The sequence below is a fragment of the Peromyscus californicus genome, unplaced genomic scaffold (assembly GCF_007827085.1).
Source record: "Peromyscus californicus insignis strain IS unplaced genomic scaffold, ASM782708v3 Scaffold_4__1_contigs__length_199733344, whole genome shotgun sequence".
NCBI lineage: Eukaryota > Metazoa > Chordata > Mammalia > Rodentia > Cricetidae > Peromyscus > Peromyscus californicus.
Genome location: NW_026294562.1, coordinates 115,535,307 through 115,553,059, shown reverse-complemented (window position 1 = coordinate 115,553,059; position 17,753 = coordinate 115,535,307). Strand labels below are relative to the sequence as shown.

The following is a 17,753-nucleotide window of genomic DNA, read 5'->3' as shown; positions in this document are numbered from 1 at the left end:
TCTGGCCCTCAACCATAGTAGCCACTATTTATATTTTAGAACTTGGCTCATATAATCTTTCTCCAGATTTGTCTTTGCTGTAAGCATTTGGCATTGCTCTACAGATTGGGTCAAGTCTCCAGAATGCTCTGGTACTACTGGTTTAGTTTCTCTGCTGTTTTTCTCACTACTAGACAGACTGGCATAGGAACCATATGTGGATTTACATTTATTGCTCGCATACTTTCTCTAGCTCAATTGGTCTTTTATTTATTTATTTATTTATTTATTTATTTATTTATTTATTTATTTATTTATTTATTAAATAAATGAAACTGATAAGAAATCATAAAATGACATAACATGGAATCTTAGCATTAATATTGATCAATAGATTTAGAAGGTTATATTTTTCAAATGAGAAAAGGTTTATCATACAAAAGAAGAAACTGATGGCATGAGTTTGTATGTTAGTCTGAAGTAATCTAATTTTCTGATCTTATATAATATCAGCCCTGTTCTGAGTTATTATTTACTCAATCAAAATATGAATTCCTATAATTGTCTTTCTAAAGTCAAAAATTACAAATCTTGCTTGTAACTTGTGAGGTGCTATACCACTGAAAAATACTTTGAAGTTTTCAATGAAGTGAACCCCTTGGGCAGAGATTTTGCTGCAACCTACTCAGAGCACACTTGACATCACTGTTCCTCAGGCTATAGATCAAAGGATTCAGTGCTGGAGGCAGCACAGTGTAGAGCACAGAAAAGAGCCTGTCTGTGATTGATGGTACATCTGAGGGAGGCATCAGATAGACAAAGCAAGCAGTAGCTATGAAAATAGTGAAAACAGTGAGGTGGGGGATGCATGTGGAAAATGCTTTGGACTGACCTTTAGTAGTAGGAATCTTAAGCACAGTGGAGAATATGTAAAAGTAAGAGATCACTACACAAATAAAGCAGGATATGCCTAGACACACACCAATTCCAAGACTCATATAAATGCCCAAAAGTGTTTGAGGGCATGAAATCCTTAGCAATGAGGAAACAGCACAGAAAAACTGTGGGATCACATTGGAGCCACAGAAAGGCATGGAAAATGTGCCAGCTGTATATATGGCTCCAAAGAGTGCCCCAGTAGCCCAGGAAACACCCACCATAAGAACACAGGCACCACCATTCATAATGACATCGTAGTGCAGAGGACTGCAAATGGCAACATAGCGGTCATAGGACATGGCAGTCAGGACAAATACTTCTCCTGCTGCAAATGAAGTCATTAAAAATACCTGGAAGACACAACCAAGAATGGAAATGGAATTGTTGTGAGTTAGGCTATTGACAAAGAAATTTGGAATGGGAACAGACACAAAGAAGACATCCAACAAGGACAAATTCTTCAAGAAGAAGTACATGGGTGTTTGAAGCTGCAGGTCAATGGTGATAAGAGCAATGATGATGAGATTGCTTATTACAACTGCCATGTACATCACTAGGAAGAGCACTCCACATAAAGTCTGCAGCTCCTGGATGTCAGAGAACCCCATAAGGATGAATCCAGTTATTGCAGTGACATTGGACATACTGGATTCTTTTCAGGCCCTGTCAGTAGGAAAGGGAAAAAATGAATAAATAAGATCATCACCCTAAGTAATAACACTGATGTACAGAAATGTTCAGTGGAAAAGAATTCAAGAAAGTATGTAACTTACAAACACACTTTCAAAAATACTCTCATTTCCTTCTCTCTGCTTCTCAGACTCTTGCCCACACCCTCTCCTTATTCTTTTTGTGTATATCTCTCCATCTTTCTCCCCTCCCTCACTCTCTTCTCTTTGACTTACCTTCTCTCTCTCTGTCTGTCTCTCTCTCTCTCTCTGTCTCTCTCTGTCTCTCTCTCTCTCTCTCTCTCTCTCTCTCTCTCTCTCTCTCTCTCTCTCTCTCCAATCTTGAATTGTCCTTAAGGCTCTATACATGCAAACTAGGTTTTCTATGATTCAGCTCCAGAACCTTAACTCTTCTGAGTAATATAAAAAATATGTGCTATTAATTAGTGTCTAATTTTAAGTCTATGATCATAGTTAGTTTAGGAAGAAATTTTCATGGTGTTTGGAAGGACTTCTTTCCATTTAAGTATTCATAAGCTATTATTTATTAATATGTCAGCAGGCAATAAGAAAGAACTTTGAATATTTGAATGACAGTGTCATGATAGTTTTAAAGATATATCTAAAAATTACCTCAATATGATAATTATGCACATATCAAAAGATTATATTACCTCATATAATATACAATTACTATGCATCAATATGCAAAAACAAAAGAAAATGAAGAAAAATTAATACATAAAAGTTAAAAATAAAATGTAATGGTTACTTTTAATCTTGCAGACACAAACTTGGATTTGTACTAGATGGCTATGAGTTTGGAAAAAAAAATGTGACCATTTTACTCAACATTTTTTGTCTACTCTTTTTTAACAGTTTTCATCAAGAAAATTATAACTTAGATTTATATAATGCTTTACCTAAAACCACTGCAAATGTACAGTGGAATGCAAAGGGTCAGATAAAAGCTTAACATCTCTACCACAAATTACTTTGCATTTGATTGTCTTAAGCATTCAGAGAAACTGAAGCTCAACTGAGGACAAGCACTGTGTCTACCTCTAGCCAGTAGTGCTCTCCCTTAAAGGTTGAAGAAAAGATAGATTACCTAGGATGTTTTCAATTTATTATCAGAATCTTTTACATCATCTACAAAGGACCACCCTGAAGTCTTTATTCCTTTCCCTAAGCCTTTCTTGAACAGTGGAGGATTGTAGGCAGATGACTCACTGATGAGGCTGACCTGATTCTTACTCATCAGGAGGAGTAACAAGCAAACTTGGAAGAAATATCAAACCTTCCAAATAATACATCTGGCATGTATACAGCCTGCAAAGCAAGTCAGGATTGCTCATCCTGACATTTCCCTTTAGGTTAAACAGGGATTGCCTCTCTAAACAGAGCCAACTGTAATTACCTGGACACTGTTGAGACACTGTGTGATCAGACTGAGATTCTTAAATCAACCAGACCACAGCCTGACCCAGTAGTTATTAGGTATTTTCCCTGTTTAATCTTGGAGTATTTGACAATGTTTCAGAATACAAGGCTATCCAATATAGTTATATTTGCTAAATCCCTTTCCTAACTTGCTCTTTTATATTTAACACTTGATTTCTGCCAAGATTAGATTCTCCTAATGTGCTGTAATGAAGCCAGTATCCTGATTGCATAGGTTTCCTTTAAAGAAACTCCAACCAAATATTCCCTCATTTTCTTGAGTATTTTTATAACGCTATATTGTTTGAAATTCACTTTTCAACATTATCTGGTATGTCCTGATACAAGTCAAGTGCTATATGTTCAAATTGTATTATTTAGTTACTAGGTCAAAATTATTTAGATAATTCTATTATTACAAGTAGGCAAATCTCTCTCTCTCTCTCTCTCTCTCTCTCTCTCTCTCTCTCTCTCTGTCTCTCTCTCTGTCTCTCTCTCTCTCTCTCTCTCTCTCTCTCTCTCTCTCTCTCTCTCACACACACACACACACACACACACACACACGTGTGTATGTGTGTATCCCATGAATAAATGATTGAGAGTAATATATAGGGTATGGGGGCATCTTCTCCACTAGATTGGGCAAAGTTAAGTATGTACAATCATGTACAAATATTTTACTAAACAACAAAAAGTCTTCAAATGGCATGATTAATTGCAACAAAAGATCATGATTTATTTAAGCAGTCAGTTGGCTGCTTAAGCTTAAGACAATTTCACCAACGTTGCCAGGACAAGTACATAGGAAAAAGTCCTGTAGCGATGGCATTTAGGAAACCACATCTCTAATGCAACATAAGATGAATTTTCTCTGGAATATTTACAGAAAAGCTATCTTATACATAGGAAAAAATTATGTTCTACTGGGCTGAGATTCCAGACACTTGTCAGAATATTTTAGCCCTCAGGCTGGGGAAATACAGAAAGAGGGCAATTTGAGATATAAAGGTGAATAAACCACTACTAATTTACATTGCTTTTAATAACCTTCCCAATTTCCTCTATATCTATAATATTTTTAAAATGTTATAAAGAGCATATTTTAACATTTTCCCAATTGAAATTTGTACCTTACAAAAATTCAGAGTCTTCACATCCCTAGAAAATTTACTCTAGATTTTCCAGCAGGTTGAATTGAGAAGATAATTTTTTTTTCAAATCTGTAAGAGCTCAGTATAATAGTCGATCACCTGAAAGGAAAATAGAACATGTAGCTCTCATTGGGAAATTCTGATATCATATTCATATCATAAGGGTTGTTATAAAAGTTGAAATTCTGAATTCATTTCTTGTCCAAAGAAAATATAAGCAACAAGGAAATATTTTACCTTTTTATAAATATTGATGTTTATTCACTTGAATCCATATATATAATGAACATATTCCTAACAGACCTTTTAAAGTCACTTGCTACTCCTTGGGAGTCCCAAAAGTCAAATCTTTCTGGATAGCCTTACTAAGAATCCATGTAAAGACAATTAGTGTTGCAATAATTGCTGTTTTCTAAAAATGATAGTTATCAGATCCCAGAAGATACGTTAAAATAGGTCAAAAGGAACATGGTCATATTTTCCTCAGAATTAAATTAATAATTTATTTGCTTAGCTACACCATGAATAGAGTTGGAGACAATGGTAGACTAGGAAAAAATTTTACAAAATATAAAAATTAGGGACTACGTTTAAAGACTCCTGTAATCCCACTTGCATTAATTACTTTTCTCAAGGCTATGGAAAAATATATGGGGGAAAAAAGACAACATGAGAAAGGAAGGACTGAGGTTAGCTCATGCTTTGCAGGTGCAGTGCATCAAGGCAGAGAGTGAATAGTTCAGGATCATGAAACAACTGGACACAGTGTACCAACAATGAGAAGGCAGAAAATAACAAACTATACAGCTATAATGGTAATCTTTCCAGCTTCTGTTTTTATGCCCAGGAATTAAATATAGAAAATAGATCCACCTACATGCAGGGTACATCCTCCTACCAAGATCATGCCTCACAGGAAATGTGCTTAGAGACACTTGGTCTCTAAGTCTTTAAGCCAAAATTATAAATTTCATTAAATTGATAGTGAAAATTAGCCATCTCAACTCTATTCCTTGTCAACTTGATGCCCAAATACATCACTTTTAAATCATAACCCTTCACAGTGGTACTTTAAGTCTCATGTTAATTTTAAAATGACAAGTATATTTACCACACCTCTAAATATCCCTAAAGTCTTAGGAGTTCTAATAATGTTCAAACATCTGTTTTCCATGGTCTCAGAGAGATGACCAAGTGGTTAAAAATTGGTACTGCTCATGCCGAGGACTTGAGTTTGTTTGCCACCACCCACATTAGGAAACCCACAACAGTCCATAACTCCAGCTCCAATGACGTGTTCCAACTTCTGTTGATATCCTCAACCACATGTACTCATGACTTTCATAAACATACATAGACATAAATTTAAAATAAAATTGATATTTTTATGTGTATGATCTAACTTTCTCTGGAAACTCAGAGCAATCTCTTCTGTGTGCTTTATACATTCAAAGACACAGACTAAAGATTTCCATTGTAAAACAGAATAATGAATGAAAAGTAAGGAAAGAACATTTAAAAGCAAGATTAAAATCAAATGTGGCAAACAACAAAACTTTTATGTCTGTATTTAGAATCTGGGGTTTATGATAGTATCATCTGCATTCCCATAGCCTCGAGCAATCCCACTCATGCATATCTCCAACTTGTAGCTCATGTCATTGTGCTGGCTCTACAGTACATCTGCAGCTTTCCTTGTTAGACACACCATGCGCTTAATATTGCAAACACATTGACGTTTCATAATATCCTAAGGTTTACTGTCCCAGTTCCTTCTCAGACCTTACTAGAAGGAAATCTAAAATAACTAGTCACGTATTATCTGGCCTCTGCAGCTTCCTAGAATCTTGGTTTAAGTCTCCCTTAACTTATCATTCTCCTCCACTGCATTCCAGCCAGCTATTGTGTATCAAACTTGTGATACTGGTGATTTCTACTGTCAACTAACATACAGCTTGGATCCTGGACCACGGTTTCACTGCCCTGTTTGTGCCTTTGATGCTGATCTTGGGGAAATATTTCCCCAAGTAGGAATTTTGCAGTAGGGAATCCCTAAAACATGCTTAGTTGAGGATCTTTTCTTTCAATATGTTAACAAGTTCATAGGTGGTGTTTTACTCTCAAAGGACCTTCCTATTTTTCCATGTATGAAATGGTGTCTTTGAATACTGGAAGGAACTAAAGATGTTTTGTCTGTCTTCATGGTTTACAACTTTAAATTTCATTAAAATCATTCCTCATAATTTGTAGGCTATTCTTATCTTTCAGAAGAATCTCACCGTATGTTTGACTAAAAGCCCTGATTAGAAACCACACAACTGTCTGAATGTCATGCTTTCTTTAAGGTCCTGTACCAAAGAATTTAGTCTAATATGTTTGAACTGATTCAACATTTCAGGATATTGGCAGACTGCATGCAGGTTCATTGTTAGAGTACAACAAAAATGCTTTGAGGCCAATTTATGATGCCAAATACCCCATGTTTTCCTTACAGAGCCTCAGAAGTCTCCACTGTTCCATTTTGCTAGAAATTTTGACCTATGAAGATTTCTCAAAATTTCCCCCTTATCTCTGCATTCATATGCTTTAAATTCTCCCATTTTCCTCCTGTAAATAAATTCGCAAATATTAGGAAACATATACTCAGGTTAATCATAGCAAGAAAGCCACTCCCTGATTCCAATGTTCTGCTATTTACGTCTCAGGCTATTATGACAAAATACTTACAACAACAATGTAATGAAGTATTGCTCTTTTGCCTCATTGTTTGCTCATAGAGTCTATCACATTGGGGATGTGATGATGGCAGATTCATGAGGTAGATGGTCAAAATGCATCTGTGGTTAAGAAGCAGAAAGAGGTGAATTCCCACACCCCACTTACCCTCACATTTTGATTAGTATGGGATTGACCCTACACCACAGAATGGTATCCCACAATAAATGGATGAGTCTTCCCAGCTCAGTCAAACATCTTTGAAAGTGTTTGTATCTGAGGTGATTCTACTGCTTCTAAGTCACTAGCCAACAAAACCATCCACACTATTCCTAATGCCTTTTCATCTTAATAATTTGACTCTGAGGGACTAGGTAAAGACTCTGATATTAATGTATTCACATATTTGGTAGTAAAGAAACACACGGCACCTTGAAAAACTTTGCAGAGTCACCAAAGTCAGTAATCATGAAAAGGAAAATTAATCAAAATATTTATTTGGTTATTTGGACCCTAATATTGAAAGATGCTAGTTAAAATATTTAGCCACAATAACTCTGAATTCAGGCCCCAGTTGCTTTCACAAAGAAATGAGTGGGAACCACACTCCTTTTTAATATAATATAATATAATATAATATAATATAATATAATATAATATAATATAATATAATGTAATATAATGTAATATAATATAATATAATAACATGTGTTGTAGTTGTCACCACAACTGTTAGCTAGTTTACAGATGTCTCCACTGAGCATCACAATAAAGAATACCATGTACAAATTTAATAAATAAAATAAAATTAGCTATGTTCTTCAAGGACAATATTAGCTGCAGTATATAGTAATCACTTCTAGAAAAACTACCCATATGGGAAAACGAGCTTTATACTAGGACACTACTTAATGAACATAGTTTTAAAAAGGCCTATGATGACTTTAAGGTTATACACATAGATCTGTACATTTCTCAACCAGCACTCAAGAAGTTCTAACTTACAGTAGATAGTTGTTAAAACAGATAACTAAAACTCTCTGAGATGAATAGAATAAGAGTCAACAGAATATTCAGCCATAAGGGAACAAAAACTTTTACACTGCACCTCCAGGACCCAAGGTTCAGGGATCATTTCCAAAGAGAGCTGGAAAGAAAGGAAGGGTTGGATATGGAGGATGACTGCAAGGAAGCAACTTTTGGACATAGAGGAACAGTTGCACATATGAACTCCTAGAGGTTATGACAGTGTGCATACAAGCTATTCAGTCCTAACCCAGACCAATTCTCAGCATGGAAAGCGGAGTTGAAAATTAAATTCTATCCCTAGAAGAGGAGGATTCCCAATTCTTAGTTACTGGGAAAGAAGGGGTCGGTTTTCTCTAAGAGTTTAGTACCCAGTATGTTACGCACTCTCTAATGGCAGATCACCATGCAAGAAGATTTGGGCAGCACACATTGGTCTTGAACAGTTATAATAAAAACAGCAAAACGTTGAGTGATAGCAAAGTCAGTTAGATCCAGGAAGAATTGGGACATGAATGTGATAAAATAACTGTATGAAAGTCAAACTCTCAAGGAATTAATGAAACTGGAATGAATAAATAATCATCATAGAAAGATTGGCTTGGTAAGATGTACTTTATAAACTGCAGGTTCCCATGAAGGTATTCAAATTAATCAAACATGGATTCTTTTATGTGTGTTATTCATGGTATTACTAAAAACATAGATAACAGAATATTTTTAATACTCATTTCCACAGCTGTAATATTATTATTCTCCTAAAATTACCTTATTTTCATATATTTTTATTAATCTGAAACATGTTCAAGTCCAGGTCAGGGAGAGAAGTTATTAAAGAAACAAAGCTAATGTGTGGTTGGTGTTACAAGTGACTATTTACTTCGTGGCAATAAAAGTCTCACAGATTTGAACTAAGACACTGATTTTTCTAACTCATGAGCATTCTCTCTGCTTTAAGTATGACCATATAAAATTTGCAATTAGTTCATGAATTATGCTGTTTAAAATCATCTTTCACTCTAAGATATTCTAATTTCTAAATTTAGAATATATTCAAACTTAAAAATTTTAAGGCTGTTATGGATTACTAGCAATTAGCTTTTGTCTACATTTCCCATCTTCAAATACTTCTCCACATTTCAAAAATTAGAAAGAGCAAAGTTGAACATTAATCTAATAATTATGTCTAGTTTCTCTTTATGTCCATCTCCTTCTTCATGTATACCACAAAGTGTACTTTATCCTAATCTCACTTCTGGAACTGAATGATGTATGAAGGGGTCAGGCTTGATGGAGAGAGCCATGTTCCATTTGTCTTTTGTAACTTGAAATAATTCAGTGGTTCTTCAGTCCAGTTTTTCTAATCAGAGCTTTGATAATATTGAAGACCATAAGACAATAAATTATTTAAGGACATATGTTTTCTTTTCTGATTCTCTGCACGTTATTCACAGTTGTATCTATGTTTGCATTCCTGGTCCACATGCTATAGAATAATCATCTTCACAAGCACTCCACATTAACTTGTCTTTACTATTTTAGTAGGTCAAGAATCAATATTACTTAATTTAATTATATGCAGTTTTGGGGCCTCAGGGAGCAGATGCTTGGTTGGAAGTATACTTGTAAAATATTCTTACCACCTGGAAATGAAAGAAAGAGGAAGAGATAAATAAGTGAATGAGCACAATGGAAGGTGGTGGATAACATGAGGGAAATAAAATTATATGTGTATATCAACAGACCACCATAAAATGCTAACTAAAGAAAATTTAAACTGAAGATTTCACTTGTACCTTGACTGTTCTATTCACACACCAACTTGATATGAGTTTTATGTAATTCATGTCATGATTCATACAGACTTTGTGAAGTAAATTATTTCTTAGGGTTTGCTTATAAACTATCACTCACAGGCTCATGTTCTCATACTTTGTCCCCAGATGATCAAGCTGTTTTTATGATGCTTTGAACTCATCACAAAGGAAGGTCTAGCTTGTGGATGGAGAAAAGTAGCAAAATTTCCTGAGACTTAGAGCCTAGCCCTTTTTCTAGTGCTGTCAGCCACCTGGTCAACCAGTATGTGAAGGGGGCACTGATAATCCTCTCCAAATTGGGCAAGCCTCTCTAGATGTAAGGCCTTTCCTGACATATTAGACTAGTGCCTAATGAAACCAGGAGCCAAACTGAATCCTCCCTCCCATAAGTACTTGATGTTAGGTTTTCTGACATAGCCACAAGAAGAGTTCTAATATGAAATTATCACAGCCTTCTTTTTTATCTTTGCTCTGTGTTGTCTTCTTTCTTTCCAGGAATGTCTTTGCTCTGTGTTGTCTTCTTTCTTTCCAGGAATGTCTAGATCAAAGTATATCAAACATGTTCTCACTTGAACAATCCTAAAGTAGGCATAACTAACTTTTCAAATTTCTATGATCACCCCACCCCTTTAGGAATCTTCCATATAACAAAAGAAGTTTTCTTTATACTCCTTCCCCCTCTTAGATAGTATATGTGTCAAAGGATCTTGCCTTTTATTTTTCTTGTGGTTATGTGTTTCATTGGAAGCATTTATTTCATTTAAGTTAGTTCACATCGATTATAAAGTACATTTTGTTCTAAACCTTTGATGACACATTTTTCACGAGTTGAAAAATATGTTTCTTCAAAATAAAAGATCTATAAGACTGTCAGGAACAATAAATGCTTAAATTTATGTCTTGGTCTAGGTCCCTGGAGCAGTTGAGGGGGCCATGTTGGTATCTAAGGACCATGCTGTCATAGGAGTCATTCCAATCATGGTGGCCTGAGTAGCCATCTGAGGTCGTGGTAACATTCTGATCTGTGATGTTGCCAAGTACCATGTCTGGGTCCATAGCCCTATGGAGGCCAGGATATGTGTTAATGTCCCTGGCCCATCTTGCCACTAAGTGCCATGTGGATGCACAGAATCTGGGCCACAACCTGTAACCACATTGGCATCTGAGAGCTATCCTGCTACTAGAAGGGTCACTCTGATTTGGGTGGCCAGTGCTGTCAACAGAGGTCATGCTATCATCCAGACCTGGGCTGTGACAAGGGCCATGTCTGGGACCATATTCCTGCCCCAGCCAGGGTCTTTGTTGATGCCTGTAGCTCCTGAGACCATCAAAGATTCTGCCAATGCCAGGGGTCTGGGCTACAACGGAGAGATATATCGTTGTTCTGGGGCCACTCTGCTTTTGGGGCCAGGCTGGGCTAAGTGCCCTGCACTGCCACCTAGGGCCATTGTGACATCTGGGTCCCGGCTGATGACTAGAACCATGTCTGGGTACATGATCCTCCCACAACCAGGATCTGTATTGATGTATGTGTCCCATGTTGCCACTAAAGACCACATAGATCCCTGGAGTCTGGGCCATAATCTGTGGCCATGAGGGTATCTGAGGACCATGTAGCCACTAGGGACATGCTGATTTGGGTGGCCTGACTGTCAGCCAGGCCATGGTATCATCTGGGCCAGGGCTGCTGCCAAAAGTGCCATGTCTGGATATGGGGCCCTACAGGAACCAGGGTCTGAGTTGATGCCTATGGCTCCTGTTACCACTGAGGGCCATGAAGATGATCAGGGTCTGGTCAGCCACCAAAGCACATGTAAGTGTCCAAGAACCATGTGGCTTCTGTGGCCATATTGTTCCGTGTGGCCAGAGCTACCATCCTGGGCCATGGAGACATTGCGAATGGGCCACTGACTAGGGAAGTGTGTTTCAGAAAAAAAAAGCTGAAAGATGTTGGAAAGCTGAGAAGTCCTTTGATATCAGATATGGAGGTATGGAATTTAGAATTTGCTCTGCTGCTTCTCTGTTCTGCTTTGGTCCACTATTTCCTCACTATGTTTCATCCCCACTCATCTGAATTGCAATGAACATTCTGTGCCATTGTGTGTTGGAAGTATGTGATCTGCGTTTTGATTTGATGGGTATTACAATTAGAAAAATGGCATGATTCTCACCGACTTTGAATTTTTGAATTTTATGTGGTGTTGAGAATGTGAAGGACTATAAGTTTGAACTGAAATTGGACTGAAAAAATTTTGAATTATGATATTGCTAAAAGCCCATAGGTCAGGGAATGGAATGTAGTGTTTGAATGAGAGTTCCCACCATAGGGTCATGTTGTTAAATGCTTAGTTATAACAGAGTGGTACTATTTGAAAGAGATTAGGAGGTATGGCTTTGTCAGATGAAATGTGTTAATGAGGATTGGCTTTAAGGTTTCAAAATCCTAAGGCAGACTAAGTGACTCTCTCCATTGCCTGAGGATCTGGATGTGGAGCTCTCAGATACTTCTCCAGCACCAAGTCTGCGTGTATGCCACCATTCTCCCTGCCATGATAATGTTCAACTAAACCTTTGAAACTGTAAGCAAGCCCTCATGAAATGTTTTCTTGAGTAAGAGTTGCAGTGATCATGCTAACTGTTTACAGCAACAGAACAATGTCTAAGACACAGACTGAATCAAAAGGGGAGGTAAGCATGGCGAAAGAAGGAAACAGGCCTCTATTGCTAGTGTAAACTAGATGGAAAAGACTGCTCTTTAGTGTATATTGTCTTCTGGACACTCTGTTTTATCAAAATGAGCTTCGGACCTAAAAAAATCCAGTTTCTATTAATTTTCTATATTATTCTCTCTTTCAATTATGTTAAGGACATTCTATTATGGAAAAGTTGGGCTGACTGTGCCAAATCATGATTTCAATCACTATTTGTACATTACTTTGGCTACATTATAAGTAACTACCACAGTTATCATGATTACAGATCATCTCATTAAACACTATGGCTGATCATCACAGTAAACACTACAGCTGAACACAATAGTAGCAATTACAGTTTACCATTACAGCTGATCACAGTAAGCACCAGAGATGACTGTCACACAGCTGATTATCACAGTTATCATTACAGCTAATCCTTATAACTGTCCATTTTAGTGTCCACTTTACCTGACCACTGGTGACCACTGCAGCTGACCAACCAGTCTAAGGACAAATGTAACCACCAGAATTGACTATCAAAGATGACCAGAATATTGATGACTATGGTTTTCCATCACACTAGACACTATTAATGAGGACCACTGAGACAACCAGAGTGACCAATATAGCTGACCATCACAGTGACAACTATGAATTACCATCACAGTGAACAATTATGGTGATACTTCATTTGTGCTGAAATATGATTTTATTTGTATGTTAATAAATAAAGTTGCCTAGGGAACAGAGCTAAAAACAAGACATTTAGCGAAAGTCCAGCAGTGGTGGCACTCGCCATTAATCCGATCACATGACAGGCAGAGTCTCTGTGTGGTCAAGGACATAGCCAAGCAGTGACTTGAACCTTTAATCCCAGTACCAACCATAGAGACTTGGAGGTCTGTATAGAAAAGCAGTGATAAGGAAACCACGTGATTGGGTTTAGAGCTAATGAGAAGGTAGAACAGAGAGGCAATAAAAAGACAGGTCACACAGAATAAGGTCTCTCTCTCAGGGGAAGGATGGCAGTGAGGGGTAAGCTAAATGTTATACACTAGTGTTCTGATCACTTGGGCTTTTAACTCTGTATTTGGCTCTGTGTTTCTTATTTAATAAGACCATTTAGACTTTTGTCTACAAACAATACAACTGGCAACCATAGTGACCATTATGATTGACTAGAGAGTAGTACAACTGATCACTACTGTTGTCTTCATAGTGATCACTATGGTGATCATGGCCTTGAACACTAAAACTGACCACCTCAATGACCACTGTCTTAATCAATGTTTTATTGCTATGAAGATATACCATGACCAAGGAAAATTATGAAAGAAAGTATTTAATCTGTGCTTGCTTACAGTCTCAGAGGTGTAGTTATTTTTCATGGCAGGGAGCATGGCAGCACACAGCAAACATAGTGCTGGAAAAGTAGCTGAGAGTTCTACATCCTGATCTGCAAGGAGCAGGAAGAGAAAGACACTAGACCTGGCTTGGGCTTTTGAAAACCTCTAAGCTCAACCCCACTGACACTTTTCCTACAACTAGGCCCAAACTCCTAATCCTTCTCAAGTAGTGCCACTCCTTGATGACTAAGTCTTCAAATATATGAGTCTATGGGAGCCATTCTTATTGGAACCCCCACAACTACTACAACTGACCATCAGAGTGACCACTAAAACTCATCTCCATAGTGACCATTACATCGGACCAATACAAATGAACACAACAGTGACCACCTCAGCTGAATACTATAGCCAACCATCAAAACTAACCACCACAACTAACAGACCACTATGACTGATTATCACAGTGACCAACCACCACATGTGACCATTACATTGACAACCATAACTGGCCTCTATAACCAACCATAATATTGACTATAGCTGACCATCACCACTGACCGTTACAATAAACACTATAACTGACCCCCACAGTGACCATGACAACTGACCTCCGTAGTTTCCACTCTATATGACCACTACAATTGCCACCATAGTGACTGCAACAGCTACCGATACAAGAGACCACAGTTGTGACCACTCTGGCTCACCACCACAGTGAACATAACAGTTGGCCTTTCCAATGAAGACTATGACTGACACCAAATTGACCACTATAACTGACATCTATACACAATATTAAAAACCCCAGTTGACTATTATAGTTGACTATTACAACAGAAAAAAATAGAGATCACTATGCTTACTATCACAGTGACCATTACAGCTCATCACCAAAGTGTTCACCATGGCTGACCACCACAGTGACCAAGACAATTGGCATCCATAGTGGTTACTACAACTGACCAATATACCTGACAACCACAGCTGAGCATAGTCAACACTATAATAACCAAAGTGACCATGACAATTGATCTCCAAGTGACTGTTACAACTTGACACAACACTAAGAAAAACAGCTGATCACCACAATGACCTCCGCAACTGACAATCTAAATGACCACTACATTTGACCACTAGATCTGACAGTAATTGTGACAACTACATCTGATAACTACAGCTGATCATTTAAATGAACACTATAACTGACTGTCACAGTAACAATGACAACTGAACACAATGTTAACAACTATAACTGACCACTAATGTCAGTTACACAGCTGAATGTCATATAAATGACTACAGCTGACTATTACAACTGACAATCTCAGTGTCCTCTTCCACTTAAAAATTTAATTTTGTTGTATTATATTATTTATTTTAATGTGTATGAATGATTTGCCTGAATGCAAGTCTTCACATCATGTGTGTGTGTGTGGTGCCTGAGGAAGACAGAGATGCCTTTCAATAACTTGGGACTGAAGTTGAAGACATTTGTGAACCAAGTGTGGGTACTAGGAATTGAATCCAGATCCTCTGGAAGAGAAACGAGTGCTCTTAATCACTGAGTCCTCTCTCTATTCCCTCTTCCACTTATAATCATGGGTCTTCTTAGTCAGCATCTTCCTCCTGATTGCTCAATCCCCAGTACTACTCAAGAGAGCAAGCAAGCCCAGTACTACTCAAGAGAGAAAACAAGTCACAATAACACCATCAAATCAAACCATATGTAGGAATACAGTAAAATGCAGTTAACAGTAAGCATGCCACTACACTGATGACCATAGGAAGGAGCAAAGGTACAGACAGAATACATTAAGAGTTTAAAATCTAATAAAGGAAAAACAATAATAAAGTACTTAAATATGATAAAGGGAAGCCTGAGGAATGGAGAAAAAAAGGTACAGCCAACTGTTAAAAAGGAATGCATATGAGAAAGAACCAAAGAAAAGGGATGAAAAATAAATTAAAAATTAAAAATAAGAAATGAATCTGGGAACAGTGTGGAACAAAAAGAGAAAGAAAAAGAAATAATAATTTTTCCTTTTAGCTGAGATACTTGGGTTGGATCAGAGAATTCTCTTTCCTGTTCCTGTGAATAATGATTGGAACTTGTAGTTGCTTTCTTCTGAACTGTTCATCTTTGCTTAGGAGGCCTCCCTACCTCACAGTGTTTGAATGAGAGGCTAGGATGTGTCCTTACACATTATGATGATAATGTGCACATAAATCTGTGTTTTGATGTTGCATAGTAATCTGAATGAATTGTATTATCAGAAAAATGAAACAGGAGCATATGGATATAAGAATCAAAATGATTAGTAAAGCAGTAGCTGCTAGTATGAGCCATGAGGTCTATGAAGAATTTTGTTGCTATCTTTAATTGGATTTGTTGAAAAGGTATTTCAGGAAGCAGATTACCTGTGTTAGAGTTTGCTAAAAGAGCAGAAGGTAAACCACAGAGAGAAGAGATGGTGGTCATTTAGCAGTGGAACCGTTGAGTAAAGAAGGCAATCTGGGAGGAGTTGGACATGGGAGCAAATGGGCACAGACAGGACAATTCATCAGCAGGGTCCAGTCCAAAAAAGAAGTGTTATAAATGAAAACCAGTTCCTTTGGTTAAAAATATCCTTCAGAATAGTGTTTTACAATTAAATAAAGTGCATCTAAGTCTAGATTCATGTGTGGGTGATACTGAGCAGCACCCATTATGGGATCCATTAGGTCAAGTGGATAGAAAGAGTAAGGGAACGTGTTTCCTGTACGTTTTGCTTTCCTCTTGGACAATATCACAACCAAGACACTAAGTGTGGATCAATTACTCTTCAGCTTAACTATTTCAATCAATGGAGCTTGACTCAAAATAACCAGGGTAACCACTCAGCTTATTACATATTCCGGAGATAGGTATATACAAAACCACAGAGACTCACCAGAGGTCAGAGGACAGTTTTGGGCCAGGATAAGCAGCAGTAAATATAGGGGGATCCCTGGAGGGCAATTGGTCTAAGTCATATTTCCATCCGACTCACATTACCACGTTAAGTTACATTTCCTAGGAGGAGGACACTGAGTCAGACACTCTTTCCTATATGTGGTTTAGGAGAATTATCATTTATGGCAGGGATTCTGAAGAGAATTCATCCCTGTGAGTGGGAATGGAATTTCACAACTGAGAACTGGGGAATCACAGAGTAAAATCAAACATAGAGATAAAGAGAGAGGCAGCTACATATGGGTATGAGCAAAGCAGCATATAGTCTAAGATATGACAACTTCTGGTTTTCTCTGTCATTGTCTTTCTTTCATAAACAATTCTTGAACCTCCCAACTCCATAATCAATCATATACCTTAACTCCCTCAGAAAACAGTCATACCATAAATTTCTTACAGAAATTGAAGGAAGCTAGTTGCTCTTCACGTCTATAACTTCTTCCATAGTAATGACGGTATAGCCCCTTCCTAAATGTTACCAGAAAATCCCAACTCATTTTATCCACCTATTTTAGAGGAGGATCCCTTTAAGTTTTAACCATCTCTGAGCTAACCTCTCATAAGAGCCCTTGATGGGACATCATTTTTTCTTGTGATTACCATTCAATTTTACAGACCAGAACTTGTGTTCTTGGGTTTAGAGTATGGAACCCAAGGCAAAAGCCAGAATCAGATGTATAAGTCTGAGAGATACCAGGGCTATTCTTCCCCATAGCCAGTTCCTCACAGATTCAAAGACTGAAAATCTTTTCCCATTCTACAGGCTGCCATTTTGTCCTATAGACAGTGTCCTTTGCTTTATAGAAGGTTTCCAGTTTCATGAGGTCCTCTTCAATCTTTGTGGCTGTGTTATTGGTGTTCTGTTCTAGCCGCAGCAATAAGATGACTGAAGAAGAACAAAGAAATACACATTGGAAAACAAGAAGTCAGAGTATCATTATTTGCAGATGATATGTTACTATATGTAAGTTACCCAAA

General features: G+C 37.4%; 1 protein-coding gene across 1 annotated transcript; it reads right to left on the bottom strand.

Annotated features, from left to right (window-relative positions):
- Positions 1-458: 458 nt before the first annotated feature.
- LOC128094868 (olfactory receptor 14A2-like) lies at positions 459-1,562 on the bottom strand. The gene has a single exon (XM_052713453.1). The coding sequence runs from the start codon at positions 1,560-1,562 to the stop codon at positions 621-623; it is 942 nt and encodes a 313-aa protein (XP_052569413.1). The 3' UTR covers positions 459-620.
- Between the last annotated feature and the right edge of the window lie 16,191 nt (positions 1,563-17,753).

Excerpts from the sequence above, each read along its gene's own strand:
- LOC128094868 (XM_052713453.1), bottom strand. The coding sequence starts at position 1,562 with ATGTCCAATGTCACTGCAATAACTGGATTCATCCTTATGGGGTTCTCT.